This window comes from Trichoplax adhaerens, genomic scaffold (genome assembly GCF_000150275.1).
Source record: "Trichoplax adhaerens TRIADscaffold_10 genomic scaffold, whole genome shotgun sequence".
Lineage (NCBI taxonomy): Eukaryota > Metazoa > Placozoa > Uniplacotomia > Trichoplacea > Trichoplacidae > Trichoplax > Trichoplax adhaerens.
Genome location: NW_002060952.1, coordinates 1,727,143 through 1,744,297, shown reverse-complemented (window position 1 = coordinate 1,744,297; position 17,155 = coordinate 1,727,143). Strand labels below are relative to the sequence as shown.

Here is a 17,155-nt window from a genome sequence, read left to right as displayed (position 1 = left end):
TATAATTATGTCGTATGCATCTAATCATAATGATAAATCATAGACGAATTTCTAATTATGTTTTAACTGTTGTATTGTGACTAATACAGTAGTCACTGGTATCGACCTCTAAAAGGAAATAGACTCTATTTCACTGAATTATAACGCTATCATGTCCAATGATAGAGTTCAAAAAAGCCCGTTGATACAATATAGCATGCTTGAAAATAACTATTTACGGTATTTATTAATCATAATTATCTTGTATATCGTAAGTGTAAATGAAAAATAGGAGTAGTTTTTCCTAAATCCTTTCCTTTCGTTATATACTGATTAATATAGCACTACTGACCTATTGAAAATAGACCTATCAGTTATCATTGATGGTACTAAATTTTAAAAATGATTTGAGATCAGCTACCTTTCTTGAATATTCAGCATTAGCAGGGTAACAAATTTATAGTAGGTTTATTATTAGGAATGAGACTGGGTTACAGTGCAGCAGTCAAACAGTCACATTGACAAGTACTTTCAGTTTAACGAATTATACTTACTGTACGAGTTGTATAAATAAAAAATTTTGCTAGCAGGCTTTTTCGACTATATTTATTTAATCGTAAGTTATTAGATTTCCTACTGGAAATATCTAAGTATATTATTACCTAATGTAAGAGCTGCAACATTGATTATGCAGTTATACAAAAAATTGCAAGTACTCTTTAATTAATTAACTACACCACAAATAGATAGTATGAGTAATTACACTAGTATACTTTCAAATGATAACTGAGATAATATTACGTAGTAATTAATGAAGTGAGCTATCTTCTCGAAGGATTTTTATCATGTTTCATTTCTTTATTATACTTAAAACCCGACGTTACAATACTCACATTTTAAAATAGTACGATTGACGATACTATATTACTACTATTATAAACGAAAACATTGAGCACAGATCTTTTGTGCACATGTGAAGCTGTCAAATTTGATGAATATGAATACAAGAAATACATTCAAAAAGAGTAGCTATAATACTGATGAAATAATTCAAAATTATAAAAATTTTCGAAAGAAATTCCAAAGGTAGATTGTAAAATTTAAGCCATGAAGTCTTAATTTACAGATATTATTTAGTTATTAGCTGATAATAGTACTCTAATATTAAATGTCAATTACAGATTTTTAACACAGTTTACTAAATATAGTGTATATATAATTATAGATAATAAAATATACTAAGTAAATGGGGTATTTTTGTCGAAAGTAGTATTAAATATTCAAAATTTTATGCGTTTTGTAAACGTAATTATTTTTGAAATTTTGTTCAATCGGCTTCAAGATTTTAACCACAAAAAAATGATAAACACACATATTTGTAGTGAAAGTTACCGAATGACTGATTTGATGTCACCAAGGATATCCATAACATCGTCATCCAATGTTAAGATTAATCCTAAAGCAGAATAAAAATTAATCGAGGTAATAATTATGGATTAAATATTAAGGAACTTCTAATTGTAGATAAAAGAAACTAAGCTATCGATTGAATGTAATAACCATTTCCTACCCGTATTTACTTTCCTTGCTGTTACAAATGATATATACACTGGAGATCGATTTATTAGTATAACCTATTGTATGTAAATTACGATTGATAAATGATCATATATTGGTACTTTAGTAATGTCATACAATGAAAATTACCTGATAAGACTTGTACTGAGCAACCAAGCTCTTGCTTTCAGTTATGCTAAGTTTACTAGCCTATACGACATTCGAATAGGGTTGAAATAGTCAAGGAATGACTGTTTAAGGATTAATATATCTTCATAACTCATTCTATACACTTGTATTGACGGTTAGATTATAGCCAAGAACTTATTTTAGTCAAATGAATAGTCAATCATCCTACCTGATCGATGATACCGTTTATGGCAGGTAAAATGCCTTTGACATCAACTTCAGGTATATTCTGCGATGTAACTACGAACCCATATGATCATAAAGTGAGATTATGTAAAATTTTAATTCATTTAGCCAAGATCGTGATTCAAGTACTGTACAAGATCTTTTTTATTGTCAAACTGATTTTATGACTATATATATTGTACGCTAGTGGTATTTCGATACTGCCAAACCAACTGCATAATAATCTAGTATTAATTTCAAAACTTATTACCATAAACTATAGGTACACCATCTTTATCGCTAACGGCCACGCTATATAAGCCTTCAATTCTATATAATAGAGCATAAAATATATAATTCATTAAATATTAATTCCTTCCGAATTCACAACAGGGTGGTACTGAAATGCGATAAGTTTTTTCCTTTCTATAGACTTGATTAGACTGCGATTATTAGCATTTTTAATATCTACACTAAATCTTTATGTACTACCCTTATCTAAAACTTGGAAAGGTTCATATTGAAAATTTAGAGATCATGCATTGTACCTATGACTACTATTGCAACATTAAGATACGATAACTGACGTACAGCAAAAGTTTCAAGAAGATTTACATATAGTGCTACGTTTGCTCGTCGCCATGATCAACTTACCTAGAAATCAATTTCAACAAATCAGATTGGAGTTGCTGGTATAAATAGAAAAAGCATATCATTAGGGGATATTTATTACTTTCATTGAAGAATAATGTCGATCAGCTACTACATTGTACATGTAGACTGTTGTGAGTTTATCATACATCGACTGTGTTGCCAGCTCCATATTCATGGTAGTGACTATGACCACCATCAGGGATAAGGTACAACTCATCTAGTGGCTACCGTGTGATTGAGATGAATCTATTTATTCATCTAATAGTAAAGCAGAATTACCTAGGGGTTTACTCGATCGAAGGTGTAATCTATCGATTGTTAAAAAGAATTGATGTCTATTTTATAGTTAGTGTATAGTAGAAAAGGTAGACAAGAGTTGAGGAATGACAATTAAGGAAGAAATCCATGACAGGCAGCACTACGACTCATGATCGAATAGCCTACCGTTATGTATTTTAATTCTAGGGCCTATAAAAATTTGTTTTCAAGAGTTTAAAATGAATCTTGCACTATAGTTTTTATTTTTAGTTTGAAGATGAAGACTTGTGCAACCTTATCGAATTTCATCATCGTCAATCGCCAACTGGAGACTGTACTAATGGACTATAGTTACTATACGAGTACAATGTACAACACATGTGTCATAGCCATTGCAACGGCGGTATACTGCAGTAGTATCTATCATGGAAGAGGGTGAATGATTCGTTTAAGGTTTGACCGAAATAGACTGCCACTGCCACTAGGTGAAGTATCTCGAGAGATATTCTCCTTGCTTTCATGAATTACGAAAGTAAAATGCTACAAACTATTTCTTCTAGTCTCCATGAAGTTTCGAAAGGCTTATGGAGTATCGTCTATCCAATAACACTGATTACTAATTTTAACTGTCTATTTTGAACAGTATTGATCTATAATTACCTCAGCCATGATGGAAGAATAACTTGAAAGTTGAGCTGCGACAATTTAAATATTTGGATGGAGTTTGATGAAACCTTGGCTTTGATAATGGTGGCCAACTTGGATTCTACTTGCTACACACTCAGTATAGCCCCATATAGTCCTACTGTCCTAGTACAGGATTGTAACCCTATCGACGGTATCGTACCATGGACTACTGCTTTAACTGTACGGCACAGTATGAATTGTACAGTACTGTACTGTACAGTAATTCCATTTTTCCAGCGTCTTTCTGTCTGCTACCTAAGATTTTGGAGAACATTACTGAGCTGCTAGTGACTGGTGGTGAGCATCGTACATCGGATGGACGGACTTTTCATACCAGATAAGGCCAAAAATGTCGAAAAGGAGCGTCTCAGCAACGATCTTCCGTGTCTGTTTTCCAAATCAGTCGTATTCATTTGAATAACATTCTTGATCTAAATTTACTACTTCTAAGTAGAGCTTTAGTAACTTTAAGGCAGTGTAATATTATATTCTAAGTTGATGATATATTTAGTAATGTCTACCGTAGGTGTTGTGTTCAACATAGGATAGATATTCTCGTTAGAGGCTTAAGTATTCAATATAGCTAGCTTAGTAAACTGGAATCCTTTTGAAGAGGAGCGCTACAGTGCTCACACTAGAGCTTCACATAAAAGCTGTAAACTATCCTGTATTTGAGATGCTAATACTGAAGTGTGTAGTAAGTAAAGGTGTTAAGACTGTAAACGCGGAAAAGTATATAAACGAGTAGTTTAGTATAGTAAGAGAGTTCTTTCTCGTTAGAGGTCCTCAGCTAATCGATTACGTTGTATCTTTGTAAACGAGGTTTTGTTCAATAAATCTTAATTTTCTAAAGTTTGGAAGATTCTTGATCTATCAATCTCACAGTAACAAACAATTTCAGCCACGTATTCGTAGCTGTTAACAAACGCTGGATCGATCTAGTATGCAGTGTAGATGTTACGTAGACGTTGACGACTCTACTTCTTTTTTCATAGTTTTTGTAGCAAATACGTCTTTAATTGAAATTTTGACTCAGTCTTAACGAGATAGGATTTTGGACGCATGTTTCTATCGAAGTTAGGGACAGCAATATACCATATTAAGTTAACGATCAAGCATGAAAACTATAAGAATAGAAATAGAGTAGTCCCTGGTATGACAATTCTAGGATTTGTCAGAGCTAGACTTGTTACATCGTTGTGCTCGTGCACCTTCACACATTGAAATACCTTCTGATTCTACAGCTTACTATAAATACTACAAGCTCTTTATTTCATCGACGTCCTTCTACTGGCATTGCTCATGATGCACCTGTATTTATAGGCGATGTTGCAGCAGGGGCTAGTAATTGCGTGATTTAGTTTTTAATGATCCATAACGAGTAAGATGCTGTGCCGTAACAAACATGCTCTAATTATAAAAAGTATTGGCAAGGTATCACAAGCGGGTGGATAATTATCATATAATAAACTCGCTTCCTAACTTTCCGCTGGAAAAGGATTCCTCGAAACTAGATAAATCATAAACACTCTAATAAACTAATAAAAGGAATGAATGAAAAATCATTCCATCGATCATTGACGAGTAAATTGATCAATATAAGTAATACAGTAGCACGCAACCCTATACGACCAATGCCCTAAAATACACCGTATCATGCAGTTAGGCTAAAGGATCATTCCGGATATTATGGGCATTATGATTCGTTGCTAGGTATCAACGGATTATCGTGATTAATTTGGCCTGTTAGAAAGAAATGGGAATAATAATTATTATAATTATGAATGCAAGGCGATATTTTTGATTCGGTCGTTAATAAAAATGAAGACTGCTAAAATTTTCTGATACGAATTGGTTATATGATGGATAAAGAGTGTAAGAGTTTTTAACAATCCAATTTCGATCAAAATTTTAATCCCTTGCATGCATGCAATCTCTCTTAATAATTCCACATGGATAGGATACAAACATGAAGAAATAATCTGACCTGTCTGGAATCGCTCTTATGCAATAAATTAAATACTGCTGCAAAACTTATTTGATAGTATGATTGAAATATTGCAAACGTATATCATACTATCCATGTACTGTATAACGATATTTCTTCACATTTTTGGCTAAAGAAAAAAGAACTTAAAATGGATGAAAAGATTTTCTCCACGACAATGTAAACAATGCGATAAAAAAGATTGAAAACAACTTATTAGACACCTGCTTAAAATCGAATCAATTAGGGTAAATAAAATTGATTTATTTCATAGTTTATCATCAAGGTGCGATATCATCGATATTAATCTATTAAAAAATCGATCGCCTTTTTCGATTGATAGTAATAATCATAAATAAAGACATGCTATTACTAAATAGAATAGTTGATCATGAAAATGAATTTGTAATTATCTTTAATTGAATCGACTATTTGATTATAAGATATCAATACATTCAAATTAATATTCAAAAATAGATCACCGATCATTTTCTTCATTCCGATGGCTCTTTAAAGGAAGTAATTGGAACCAATTAAGTTTATAAGTGGTGAAAGAATGCAAGTTTCGTCTTATTGCGATCATCGCATGCGAATTCAGTTCGGACTTTGACTCATAAATCAACCGCTGCTATTTAATATATTTTATCTAGAACTACTTTTAGTTATCGTACCATGCCGAAATTAACCACTACAAGTTCGATATTACTAACTCTACTCATTTCAACATCTTACGTGAGTGACCGCGATCCTTTACAATGCTGATAGAATAAATATAGAGAGTCAGTATGTTATATCGAATTCACTGGTAGATCAATGTGAGATAGTCAAATTAAAGTTATAACTTACAGTTTTACAATGAAAGAAATTTAGCAAATATTCATCAAGTATCGATCGAAATCTTTTATAATTGTCAGGTTTACCATATCGAATCCCTTACAATATTTTGTCATGTAATATCTTATTTCTTATCCATATTAAATAGTACTTAAGTAGTAGTTATGGGATATCTCAAGACTCTGCTGGAAATTCTTGCAACCAAGCCCACCATCAATGTTTCCGTAAGTATAAGCAATATGTTATTTTCACCATTCTCTCATCATTTTGTTCATATACCTTAATTGGCTTGAAATAGAAGCATTCATTGTACTTTTTAACTAAAATTGAATGATACTAAAACAGTGACAACTAATAGAGAATAAGCTAAATTTGAGTTGGTAACTTTTTTAAGATCGTCGTCGCTGATTGAGATTACTGGGACCGCATCGTAAACATTTTTAACCAAATTTCAATTCATTACCTTTCATTGCTGTTGTACAATCTCTAAAATTCGATTACTATTTGGATTATAAACAACAGCTCCATACTTATATCTTATTTTTAAATTTAAATTTTGAAGTGAGTAAAGCTTGAACTGCATTATATTACTATAGGTTAATGAGCTTATATCGAAACAAGTAGTAATTAATCATCAAGAAAAGGGTGGCAATACGAGTATTTTATTTCTTCAGGTTAATAAATGCTATTTATAAATCACTGTAAGAAATAAGTTGAGTAAAATTGGCATAAACCAGAGAGAGGCTTGTTAGTGTTCAATCAGTATTGATAAGAATTCAAAGAATTAATTGCAAAGGCTGTCTATTTGCCAGTTTAAGATATTTATTACCGTAATAGTCTCCTCAGCTATTGAGCGAGAAACTATTTCTATAATCCAGACGGGAGCTATTAATTATAACTGATATTAATTAAGATTATTCTTGATTAATTCGACAATTTGCTGATATCTGTAAGGTGCTTTGTAGTAATTAAAAAAATTAAAAAATGACTTAGATTTCTGTAAGTAAATTGCGAATCACAAGATAAATTATCTCTTTAGGAATATGGGAAGGGTTACAATAACTACCACTTTCATATCCTAGTCTATATTTTGAATATATCAGGATTACTTTGCTTAAACGAAATCAAATTTGTTCTAGTTACTGGCTATAATAGGGCTAGAAGCAAGCTTTATTGTAGCCATATATTCTATGGACAGATCAGGATTATTTACTTGAATAGCCAAATGAAATGTCGTGTGATCAAGTAATATTTTATAGATTTAACATAAAAGGACTGTTTACTTAAATAGTAATTATATTCTAGCTACAGCAATTCAGCTCACAGTAGAAATAAGGCTGTCCTAAAGACTCCAGTAGGTTTAAAATACACGTACACTCGTATATCAGGAGTAAGTTAATTATTTGATCGTATAATAAAGCGAAATTTTGGGCCACATATTGGTAAACAATTAAGCAGAAAGATGCATTACTTTGATGTAAAATATCGACCAATAACTTTCACATTGTAGAACTGTACAGATAATTAAGCTAATGATTTTATTAAAGTCGTAAATTTAGGATGATATACGGCGATAGAATGCATAATCATTTAATCATAGATTGTACGTATGCATTCCAAGATTTTTTAGAATAAATTCTGAAGCTTTGGGAATTAAGATAACTTTTAAACTGATTAAAATAAAATTTTACTATCGAGATTATTTATGAATAGTAGCAACATGGTATTTGGTTCTTATCATGTTATGGTCTAATATTTAACTGATCATTCGCGCATATCTACCTCATCTGTTCAAAATAGTTTGTAAATACTGAATTTAGCCAATTATTTTTATCAATATTGTATCCCATATGTAACAAAATCGTTAACGACATGGCGGTAGCATTTAATATGTTACTATCGATTGTTGAGACTATCAGATTATCGCTAAGTTGTATCATCTGATAAATATGAAAATATTGAATCTAGATAATGGTTTGATCAAAGTAAATACCATGGTTATAAATACGATCTTTACGGTGATATAGTGGCATTAGTGGATTTTAATTTATAATTAATGATCGCATTGGCCATCAAAATTCCCTATATTAGAGGTATTGAAAGTTATCTAAATAGTAACACTAGTTCTGTAAAATCAAAGGTTGCCACACTATATTAACCTGCTAGAAACCATATATACGGTATGTTATTTCAATAATTTCCCATTTGTGACTCGCTGTATGATAAAAAGTTCTAAGAAGAACATTCTTAATATGCCGCTGTGTTGTTAAAATATTTAAGGATTTTTACATGAATAACGCAAATTATTATTTCACTAATAAATTAGCTTCTTTTCTCTAATTACAACATAAATTCCTAAGCTGAATAAATGTAATGTAGTTAGATAATGTGTAACATACACTGTCACATCATACATTTTAAAAAATTCAAAAAGAACCAAAAAAATGAATCCATGTTACATAAATAATTTGCCATCAATTTATTCATGATCATAAATGATACGAGTATAAATGAATTCAGTTAGTGCTGCAATTAATTTCCTGCCCACTTGGTACAGGACATTTATTGTAGAATCAATTTTGTAATGCTTTCCAGTTCCCAGTAATATATAAGAACATGACCGTATACGAAATCGGTCATTTTGCAAACTGCCCATTAAATAGCAATTTTTTAATTACATAGTCAACTTTATGGTGCTACCAGGCTGTATCACGTTTAGTTTGTCATAATAATATGTGATCTTAGATCGTGGATTATAACAATTGTATTTGATGTCTAATAATATGATGCCAGTGTATTAATATAGAATCAACTGGTAATACAGCCATACACTCCCTAAATTGGTACTTATTTAACATATATATGATCCGAAATTGTTAATATCGATGGAAATGTATTACGTCTTATTCACTACAGATCTGATTTATTTTTAGTTAATATAACATCATCAGGGCTTTGATTCGAGGGCAAAAAATAATTACACTATAATAACTAAAACATTCAATTCTATTTTTATGCTGAGCTTAGACTTTTGCCAAAATGATTGGCTGCCATTCCAAGAAGCGTGCGGCCTAAGAATTAAACAGTACATGAATTTTGATAATGGTGAGAGATTTTGCCAAGGAATGAATAATGCTACGCTTCTGGAATTACGGAGGAATACAGATTATATGATGACTGTAGACTTTTTATTGGATAAAAATTATTCACCATCTTATTGGATTGGTATGAAAAAGGCTACTTTCAGCGGTCATCGTAGCTTTTATTCTTGGATAAGCACTCCGAATTCCTACATCTCTCCTGAAGTACTGACAAGTTTGGCGCCGAACACTTTAAGTAATTCTACTATCCCATCTTGTGTTGCTCTTTCTTATTCTTTCTATCATGATAGATGGGTTTTAGCAGAGCATAACTGTAGCGATGAATTACCATTTCTTTGCCAAAACAATGGTTAGCAAAGCTATTCAATTAATGCATTTGCATGATATTTCCATCGAAGATCTTCAAGTAACATCTGACCTATTTCTATTTCTTAATTATACCCCAATATAAGGTATTTTACGAGAGATAGTGCCTTACCTTAACGCACCATTTAAAACCGGTAAGTAAGCTTCATGTTTTCGCTAGCCTAAAGTTGATTTCAAAAGTATGACTAAAGTCCTGCCCTACCATTTCTTATTGATAATAAATATATATAGTTACAGCTTACGTAATTATACTAATATACAATTATAGATTTGGCTCATAACTAAAAATGAAAGGCCTAATAAAATAGACTTCAGAAATGATATAATTCTGAAGTATCATAGTAAATTAAAATAACCCTATAACATTTAAAATATCTACTTTAGTGTAAGATTTTTATCTTATTTTCATCCTTTTCGTGTGTGAACATTGTTACGGAAGAATAACTAATCGATTAGATTAATTATAAAATAGTGCTAGTAATATGATATCTAAATTTATCTAAAATAGTCTTAATATTCTGTAACTCTCATACTTCCATGCAAAGTTAAACGAGAAATCGCCAAATGAGTATAGTGGAGCCAAAGTACGGCCGTAAGACCTACGGTTTTTACCATACTGTTAAATAGTTGAAAAAAAATGAAGATTTTGTTGGTATTGGCATTTTAAACACCGTAAGATAATGGACCGACATAAAACCTATAACAAGTAACACGGCGTTGGATTAAATGATTTATCTGCATTCACATGCTGCACACTTCAAGCTTTAGGCTTAAGTTACCATGTACCATAGACAAGAACAAGTCAACCAACGATCGAATAAATATGTGATATAAGCAACGTACTTAAATTTCTAGCCAAAATTCTATTTCGTTACCAAACATTTAAATACTTTATTTTTAGTCTAGGTTTCACTTATATGATTATTAGATATGAATTATATATGTAAGTGTCACAGTCATCAAAATAATTTAAATATAGACATGTAGTTTAAGATAAGACTTCATTTGAACTTGTTGGAAGTTTGGACTACTATCGAATGCCCGTATTTGATAATTTAATCGTAATAAAATGTTTGTTATTGAAATATACTAGTACAAACTCCCGTCGCTTTGCTGACGGTTTACGATAATGTGCTCATTTAACAGATAGTATTACCATTTGTCGTAGACCTGTCAGAGGTTCAGTAACTTTATACCGTGAATAAAAGTGGTTCAGGTTTAGGATAAGTTATGTGAGAATTTTTTACCGTATATTATGTTAAGTGAGTTAGTGTATACTTCGCAATGATTCAAATACTATACATATGGTAGCCTAGGGAAGTAGTTCTACAGATTAAAGTACAGAAAAGTGTATTATAAGTACTGCGTTGTTTCCTTATGTCGTAAACGTAGTTGTGACAGTAAGTAATCATAATATAAATGCCAGTTCCTTTTAGCGCTTTAAATGTTAAAAATACAAATAGAATCAGTATTGATCTTGAGCAACCTTTGACATCTGTGGTACTGATTCCTCATCTATCCACAAAGCATTATCTTTGTCATATGATTGCTGTAAGGCATACTGACTATACTATGTTTTTATACTTTAATTGCCTATACTTAAGATAACAAATGTCAAACTGGCTGGTATCGACCAACTGAAGATTACTGTGTTAAAGCTTTCCACTATGCCTTACCAGTTGTCAAAGCACGCCAAATTTGCCAGTATGCGAGGGCTGATCTTGCCGAAATTTCTTCTAGAAGAACACAAAACATTGTCGATCACTATTTGAATACAAAAGGTTTATCCTATTTTTGGTATTCTTTCGGTCTATATCAAAGTCGAAGTAATCATTTTAAGTGGATGGAATCGCAAGAAGAAAGCCATTATTTTCACTGGCATGCTAATAATCCACGCAAAAGTATCAATTGCACTGTGCTTCATCGCCATAAAACAGTTGAACGAAATATGACTTGGAAATGGAGATCATATGGATGTGATTCTTACCATTCATGGTTCATTTGCTCTAAAAGTGAGCCCTACTTTTAGAATTAAATGGTTATTACTCTTTTACTCTATATCTAATCCCTAAAATTTTTAAACAGATTTAACCAATGAGCAAGTTACTTTTAAGTCACTACAGCAATCTTTTACTTCCGAATTAACGTCCTTGGATCATCAAAATCAGGTACCTATAATATGTTTATTTGATATCATCAATACCGCAGTAGAGATAATTTAGAAATTCAAACTACTATTAGAAATCTACAAGACGGTTATAGTCAATAAAGATTGTTGATTATATAAATTGCTAAATGAAATTAATTGGGAGATAAAAAAAGTCTGATTATAATTACTTTTATTAAGGTATAATATAATTTAAGGAAGATCTGTTATTAGTAGTCCATAAAAGCGACGTAAAAGCTATTCCCAGGCAAAACTCGGAAATGCCATCTCCATTACGGATTCTGACATAACAATTTCGTTCCTATGTTCTTCTTAGCAAAAAATGGATGATTTAATTTCGAGCTTCAGTAATACAACGAAACAATTTAGCGCGACACTGGCTCTTGAAAACTTTGCTATTGATAATCAAACTCAAATCATATTACCAGGTAGCTCTCTGCGGATTTCGACCTATTTATCACAATTATCTCGTTATGATATGATCAAATTTTAATCTTCCTTATTAGAATAGGTTATCCTTTACAATTTGGATTTATTTATAATTTCTGATAGGTGTCTATGCTATCTTAACATATCAACTATATCATCTTAACAACAACTACAAGAGTGATACGATTAATTTGATGATTAAGAATACAACTGACACGGTAACACCATTAATTCAGGTTCCTATTGCGACCAACGTTAATTATCGGGAAGGTATTATACACTTTATAATTTTATGATTAGTTAAATGCTGCTCAATGTTCTTAAATACTCAAATATAGGCATTAAATGTAGCGCATATGTAATGATAGTTTATGTTAATTATATTACTTAGGTTTCATATCAGTTATCGCAGTTATTGTCAACAAAACTAATCTACCGGTGGATATAAGGTTTGATCTATGTGTATGAGTAATTGCAGCATCCCGTAGAATGGATGAAATAAAAGAGTAGCGTACTTAGATCAACAACTAATTTCTATTAGCTGTAACACTATGGGAAAATTTGTTTGTATTAAATTTCTAGAAATCAAATATTACAATTTTACGAAGATTATACGTATAGATGCATGCGAAATTTAAATTATAACTTTCGATATGTTCAGTTTTCGTTGACACTCAGCGGTCTGTTCACATTAATTGTGATTATTTAGCAAGCTAGCATATATTCTGATATAGTCAGATTAATCACGTTTTGCATCTTCAAATACCAATTACGATAAGATATAAAAATGATAGCTTGAATAAGATTTGTATTACAGTACATGATTTATTTGCCTATGCTAAGCAGTCAATTTATTATGATTTGGTTTTAATAGCCACTCAGCGTAAATTTAAATTTAATGACGTTTATCCATATTATATTGCTTCTTTAACGTAACAATGATTATCCATCAACCCAATATCAGTTCATATGTAATAAGATTAGCTTCTATAGCTCCTAAATTTCGATTACAATAACTTTAAAATTGTCCAATGTGACTTTATTACGCAAATTAGTTCTATTAGACAGGCACCTATTGTTTTCTTGGTTATTAATGCTACAAGTGATCAGATATTTATACATCCAATCAGAGTCACTTTTACAGATACGGTAAGTCATGAAACTGCTCCGAAAAAGGCAAATAGTTCTCTGAAGTGCACAGTATTTTAAATTAGATGACAAATAAGCAATAAAGAATATTTTCTAAGCTCTGTTTATTCTCTAAATAACCTATTTTTAGGATAATGTGCGAAATAAACAGTGCGCTTATTGGATTCAGAGGTAATTTAATAATTTACAAGGAGACCGTTATAAAGTAAGGCTCACAGTCGATAGAATTCTTAAGAATTTCTTTGGCTTGCTCATTCAGTTACGCTTTTACTTACTAGTATAATTGATCAGCTATTAGAATAATGATATAAAAGCTATTATTGATAGCCTCTCCTATCTTAAGCAGTTTATCGCCCTTAAATCGGCTATAATATTATCGATATTAAATTATTAATGCCTGTGACAGAATTGTATTTAATCAACTATGCATTAATGCGAGTACGCAAAAATACTTTCGATATATGCCATGTATCATCAATCTAAGCAGATTCTTCTTTGTATTCCAACATATGATAGTATTCATCAACCTGAGGATGGATATTGGTCTAATAAGGGGATAAAAACTAGTTATAGTTCCGACAGAAGTGTTTTATGCCAATTTAATAAAACTCAAGAAATTTCTTATGCAATCACTTTGATACAGCAGAAACCTATTGCAACTGAGGAAGTAATTTGCTATCATATTTCGAAATTATTTCGTGCCCAAAACAATACTTGAAAGTTCAAACTGTATAATTCATCGCTAATTTCTAGTATGAATTTAATTTCTTAAACACTTTAGCCAAATATAACATTCACAACGGGCAATATATCGCAGGCTAACAGCCAATTTACCTATCATTTATGGGGTTCATTACAGCTAGGAATATCAATAATACTTTTAAGTATCACATTCCTTTGTGGTATTTTTTTTAGGTAGATTGTCTAATTATAGCCATCAAATTTTATTCTTCTTCTATAAGCATAGTTTAAGGCGTATAGAAATGTACGGGCTATTATACAAACCTGTATACTTTTATTGTACTCAGACAGCTGAAAACCATGACAAGATTTATTTGCTGTAATTGCTGCTTAGCTGAAATTCTATCAATCATCTTTGTTCTAATTGGACTTCATATACCAAAAATCAATGAAGCTGAGATTGTAAATATAATTAAATACATCTTCAGCTTACTTAGGCCTCTTCGTAATACTTACTTAATTTAATTTAGAGGATATAGTTTAAAAATTACATTGATAAAGGTCTCTTTGAGTCTAATAAATATAGCATTGATTTAAAATAATAGAGTATATGTCAAAAATTTGGTATCTTTACGTCTGGTCTTGGTCTAACAGCCGTTCTCTGGTTATTGGTTGATTGCATAGCTAGATATGTCGATACCAAAGGACGTAAATTTGGACGAAATATAATGTTTATTTTTTTATCCCTCGGATACGGTATGTGTTAAATATTTTTTAAAATTTATCAATATAAATGTAATAGATATAAGTCGTAGTATATTTTTATTAACCGCCTGCCAAGAAGTAGCTGCGATATTCGTAACAAACCTTAATTGTTACATATATCTTTATTATCGTCTAGTATTTCCAGCGTTACTCACGGCTGCAATTGCTAGTATATTTGAAAGGAATCAATTTGGCGGTTATTACTTGTAAGTTTTTTGCAACTTTTGATTTAATAGTATTAAAAATTATTTTATAAATTGAATAAATATACAGATTTAATTACTATTCGATTCAAATTGGTTAAAATTAAATAAAGTACTAAATCATATTTGCTGTATACAGGTGCTTGCTTTCAAAAAATAGCTTCCTTATCGGACCTTATATTGCCGCCTTCGTTATTGTATTTATGGTATGTTTCAATTTCTAATTTGAGTAATCCAGCTACTTTTCGACAAGAATCTATAATGCTTTGCATCTATTTATTAATTTATTAGGATGGATTATTTACGATGTAGTAACATTTGATTGTGTCATATATGTTTATTTTTACGTCAAGATTGGTATGGCCTTGAATATCTTAAATGTTAAAGCAACATCACACCGGGAATCTCAAGAAGGAGTCGAAAATGAAAGCAAAAATAGCTGTCAATCTATCCACAAGTAGGCTTTCATCATGGAAAAGATAAACGAAATTTAACTACAGTCTATTTTTCATTAAAATTACTTCTCTCGATTTCTGTATACAAAAGCAAACTTTTATAAGTACATCAATTGCTTCCTCCACAGAAGAAAAGCTTTAGGATCCGTGGGACTATTCTTTCTATCCGTTTGCAAAATGGTTTTAGGCATATATGCAGCTTTTACGACGCCCAGTATGGGCATTTTGTTTCCATTTTTCACCATAACCATGTTGCAGGTAAGAATCTTCCTATCTACTGTTATTAATTAACGTATGTTTGGACTGAGAAGAGCTTGCAACTGTTCGATAATTTACTAGAGATACAATGGCAGACCTACTAATCAGTAATAAACATTATCAATATGGTCTTAAACTAATCATAATTATTCCTGTTGGTAGAGCTTGACAATGTTTGCATTCTTTTGCCTAATAGACAAAGCGGTAAGTTTTTGACTGATTTCGAAAATAAATTGTTGGTTGAAATAGCTAACTGAGTAGAGTATCTGCGCTATCATTATGAATCGGATCACGAAACAATTGAAATAGCAGATATGTATCACGAAATAATTATTACCAGAATATTTCGTAACAATATATTTAGATTCAAATAGTTTCATCGGCTAGTTATTTTAAGAATAAAACCAATCAATATACTACAAGCATAAAAATTTATTGCATTCTTAACATTGCAACTCATGTTTTAAGTGGCACTTACGATAAATACGACTATTAGAGTTAGAAAGAGGAGTTTAAGTTATAAAGTGCAAAATTATTGCCAAAAAACACAAACAAAGGTTTGCAGTTTCCTGAATCAATAATATTTTCTGCCAATGCAATCCTGGTGCATTTCTATTAAATGCAAAGATTTGAATATGGTTAAAACGATTATCTCAATTTATTCTTATCTTGCTTATCGGCTCTTCGACTTATTATTTCGCTTGTATAGTTCATGATATATCTCGCCTTATATTCATTTAAAGCCTATCAGAAATATCCAATAAGAATATAGATAAACGTTCTTATGTATTCTTATCTTTCCGATTTTAATTTTATCAAGATTCGAATGGTATTTTATCTATCACTACTTACAGCGTAATATATTATACTAATCAACATGCTAACTGCATAACATTACTCAGATCAATACGATGAATGCAGTTATAAGTAATTACGGTCGTTTAGCGTTGAAGTTTTTATAACCTACTGTAATGTAACTACCGTAGTATTGTGATTGTAGACTATTAGCCATGTTTAGTATAATGTACGGTAGATATTTATCCTAAGAGATATTTGGTAGCTATAACTATAGACTGTAGTGGTAGAGACTCTATGCTAGAGTACAGATGACTATATACAGTAAGATGTTGAGTTACTAATAAGGCTAAAGGTAAAAATAGAACTGTAAATCATATATTAGGATATGGTTAATTCATTGTACTTTGGCTGGTGTGAATAATGTCTACGTAAGCACTGTAGTCGTATCCATATTGGATTAATGATGGTCCGTA

The 17,155-nt window shown here is 31.1% G+C and overlaps 3 protein-coding genes across 3 annotated transcripts; 2 read left to right on the top strand and 1 right to left on the bottom strand.

Annotated features, from left to right (window-relative positions):
* Positions 1-912: 912 nt before the first annotated feature.
* Positions 913-3,471, bottom strand: TRIADDRAFT_59357 (uncharacterized protein; the record flags this gene model as incomplete). Its single annotated transcript, XM_002115272.1, has 10 exons — positions 913-958; positions 1,372-1,435; positions 1,550-1,613; positions 1,687-1,746; positions 1,895-1,965; positions 2,162-2,220; positions 2,545-2,579; positions 2,691-2,768; positions 2,989-3,012; positions 3,463-3,471. 10 exons carry the CDS (start codon positions 3,469-3,471, stop codon positions 913-915), a joined length of 510 nt encoding a protein of 169 aa, XP_002115308.1.
* Positions 3,472-9,399: 5,928 nt separating this feature from the next.
* On the top strand, positions 9,400-11,999 carry TRIADDRAFT_59356 (uncharacterized protein; the record flags this gene model as incomplete). The annotated part of the gene is made up of 4 exons (XM_002115394.1): positions 9,400-9,760; positions 9,864-9,911; positions 11,382-11,789; positions 11,863-11,999. 4 exons carry the CDS (start codon positions 9,400-9,402, stop codon positions 11,997-11,999), a joined length of 954 nt encoding a protein of 317 aa, XP_002115430.1.
* A 267-nt stretch (positions 12,000-12,266) lies between these two features.
* On the top strand, positions 12,267-15,632 carry TRIADDRAFT_59355 (uncharacterized protein; the record flags this gene model as incomplete). The annotated part of the gene is made up of 10 exons (XM_002115393.1): positions 12,267-12,372; positions 12,497-12,643; positions 12,765-12,822; positions 13,429-13,522; positions 13,653-13,693; positions 14,039-14,189; positions 14,809-14,959; positions 15,105-15,174; positions 15,311-15,377; positions 15,525-15,632. 10 exons carry the CDS (start codon positions 12,267-12,269, stop codon positions 15,630-15,632), a joined length of 993 nt encoding a protein of 330 aa, XP_002115429.1.
* Between the last annotated feature and the right edge of the window lie 1,523 nt (positions 15,633-17,155).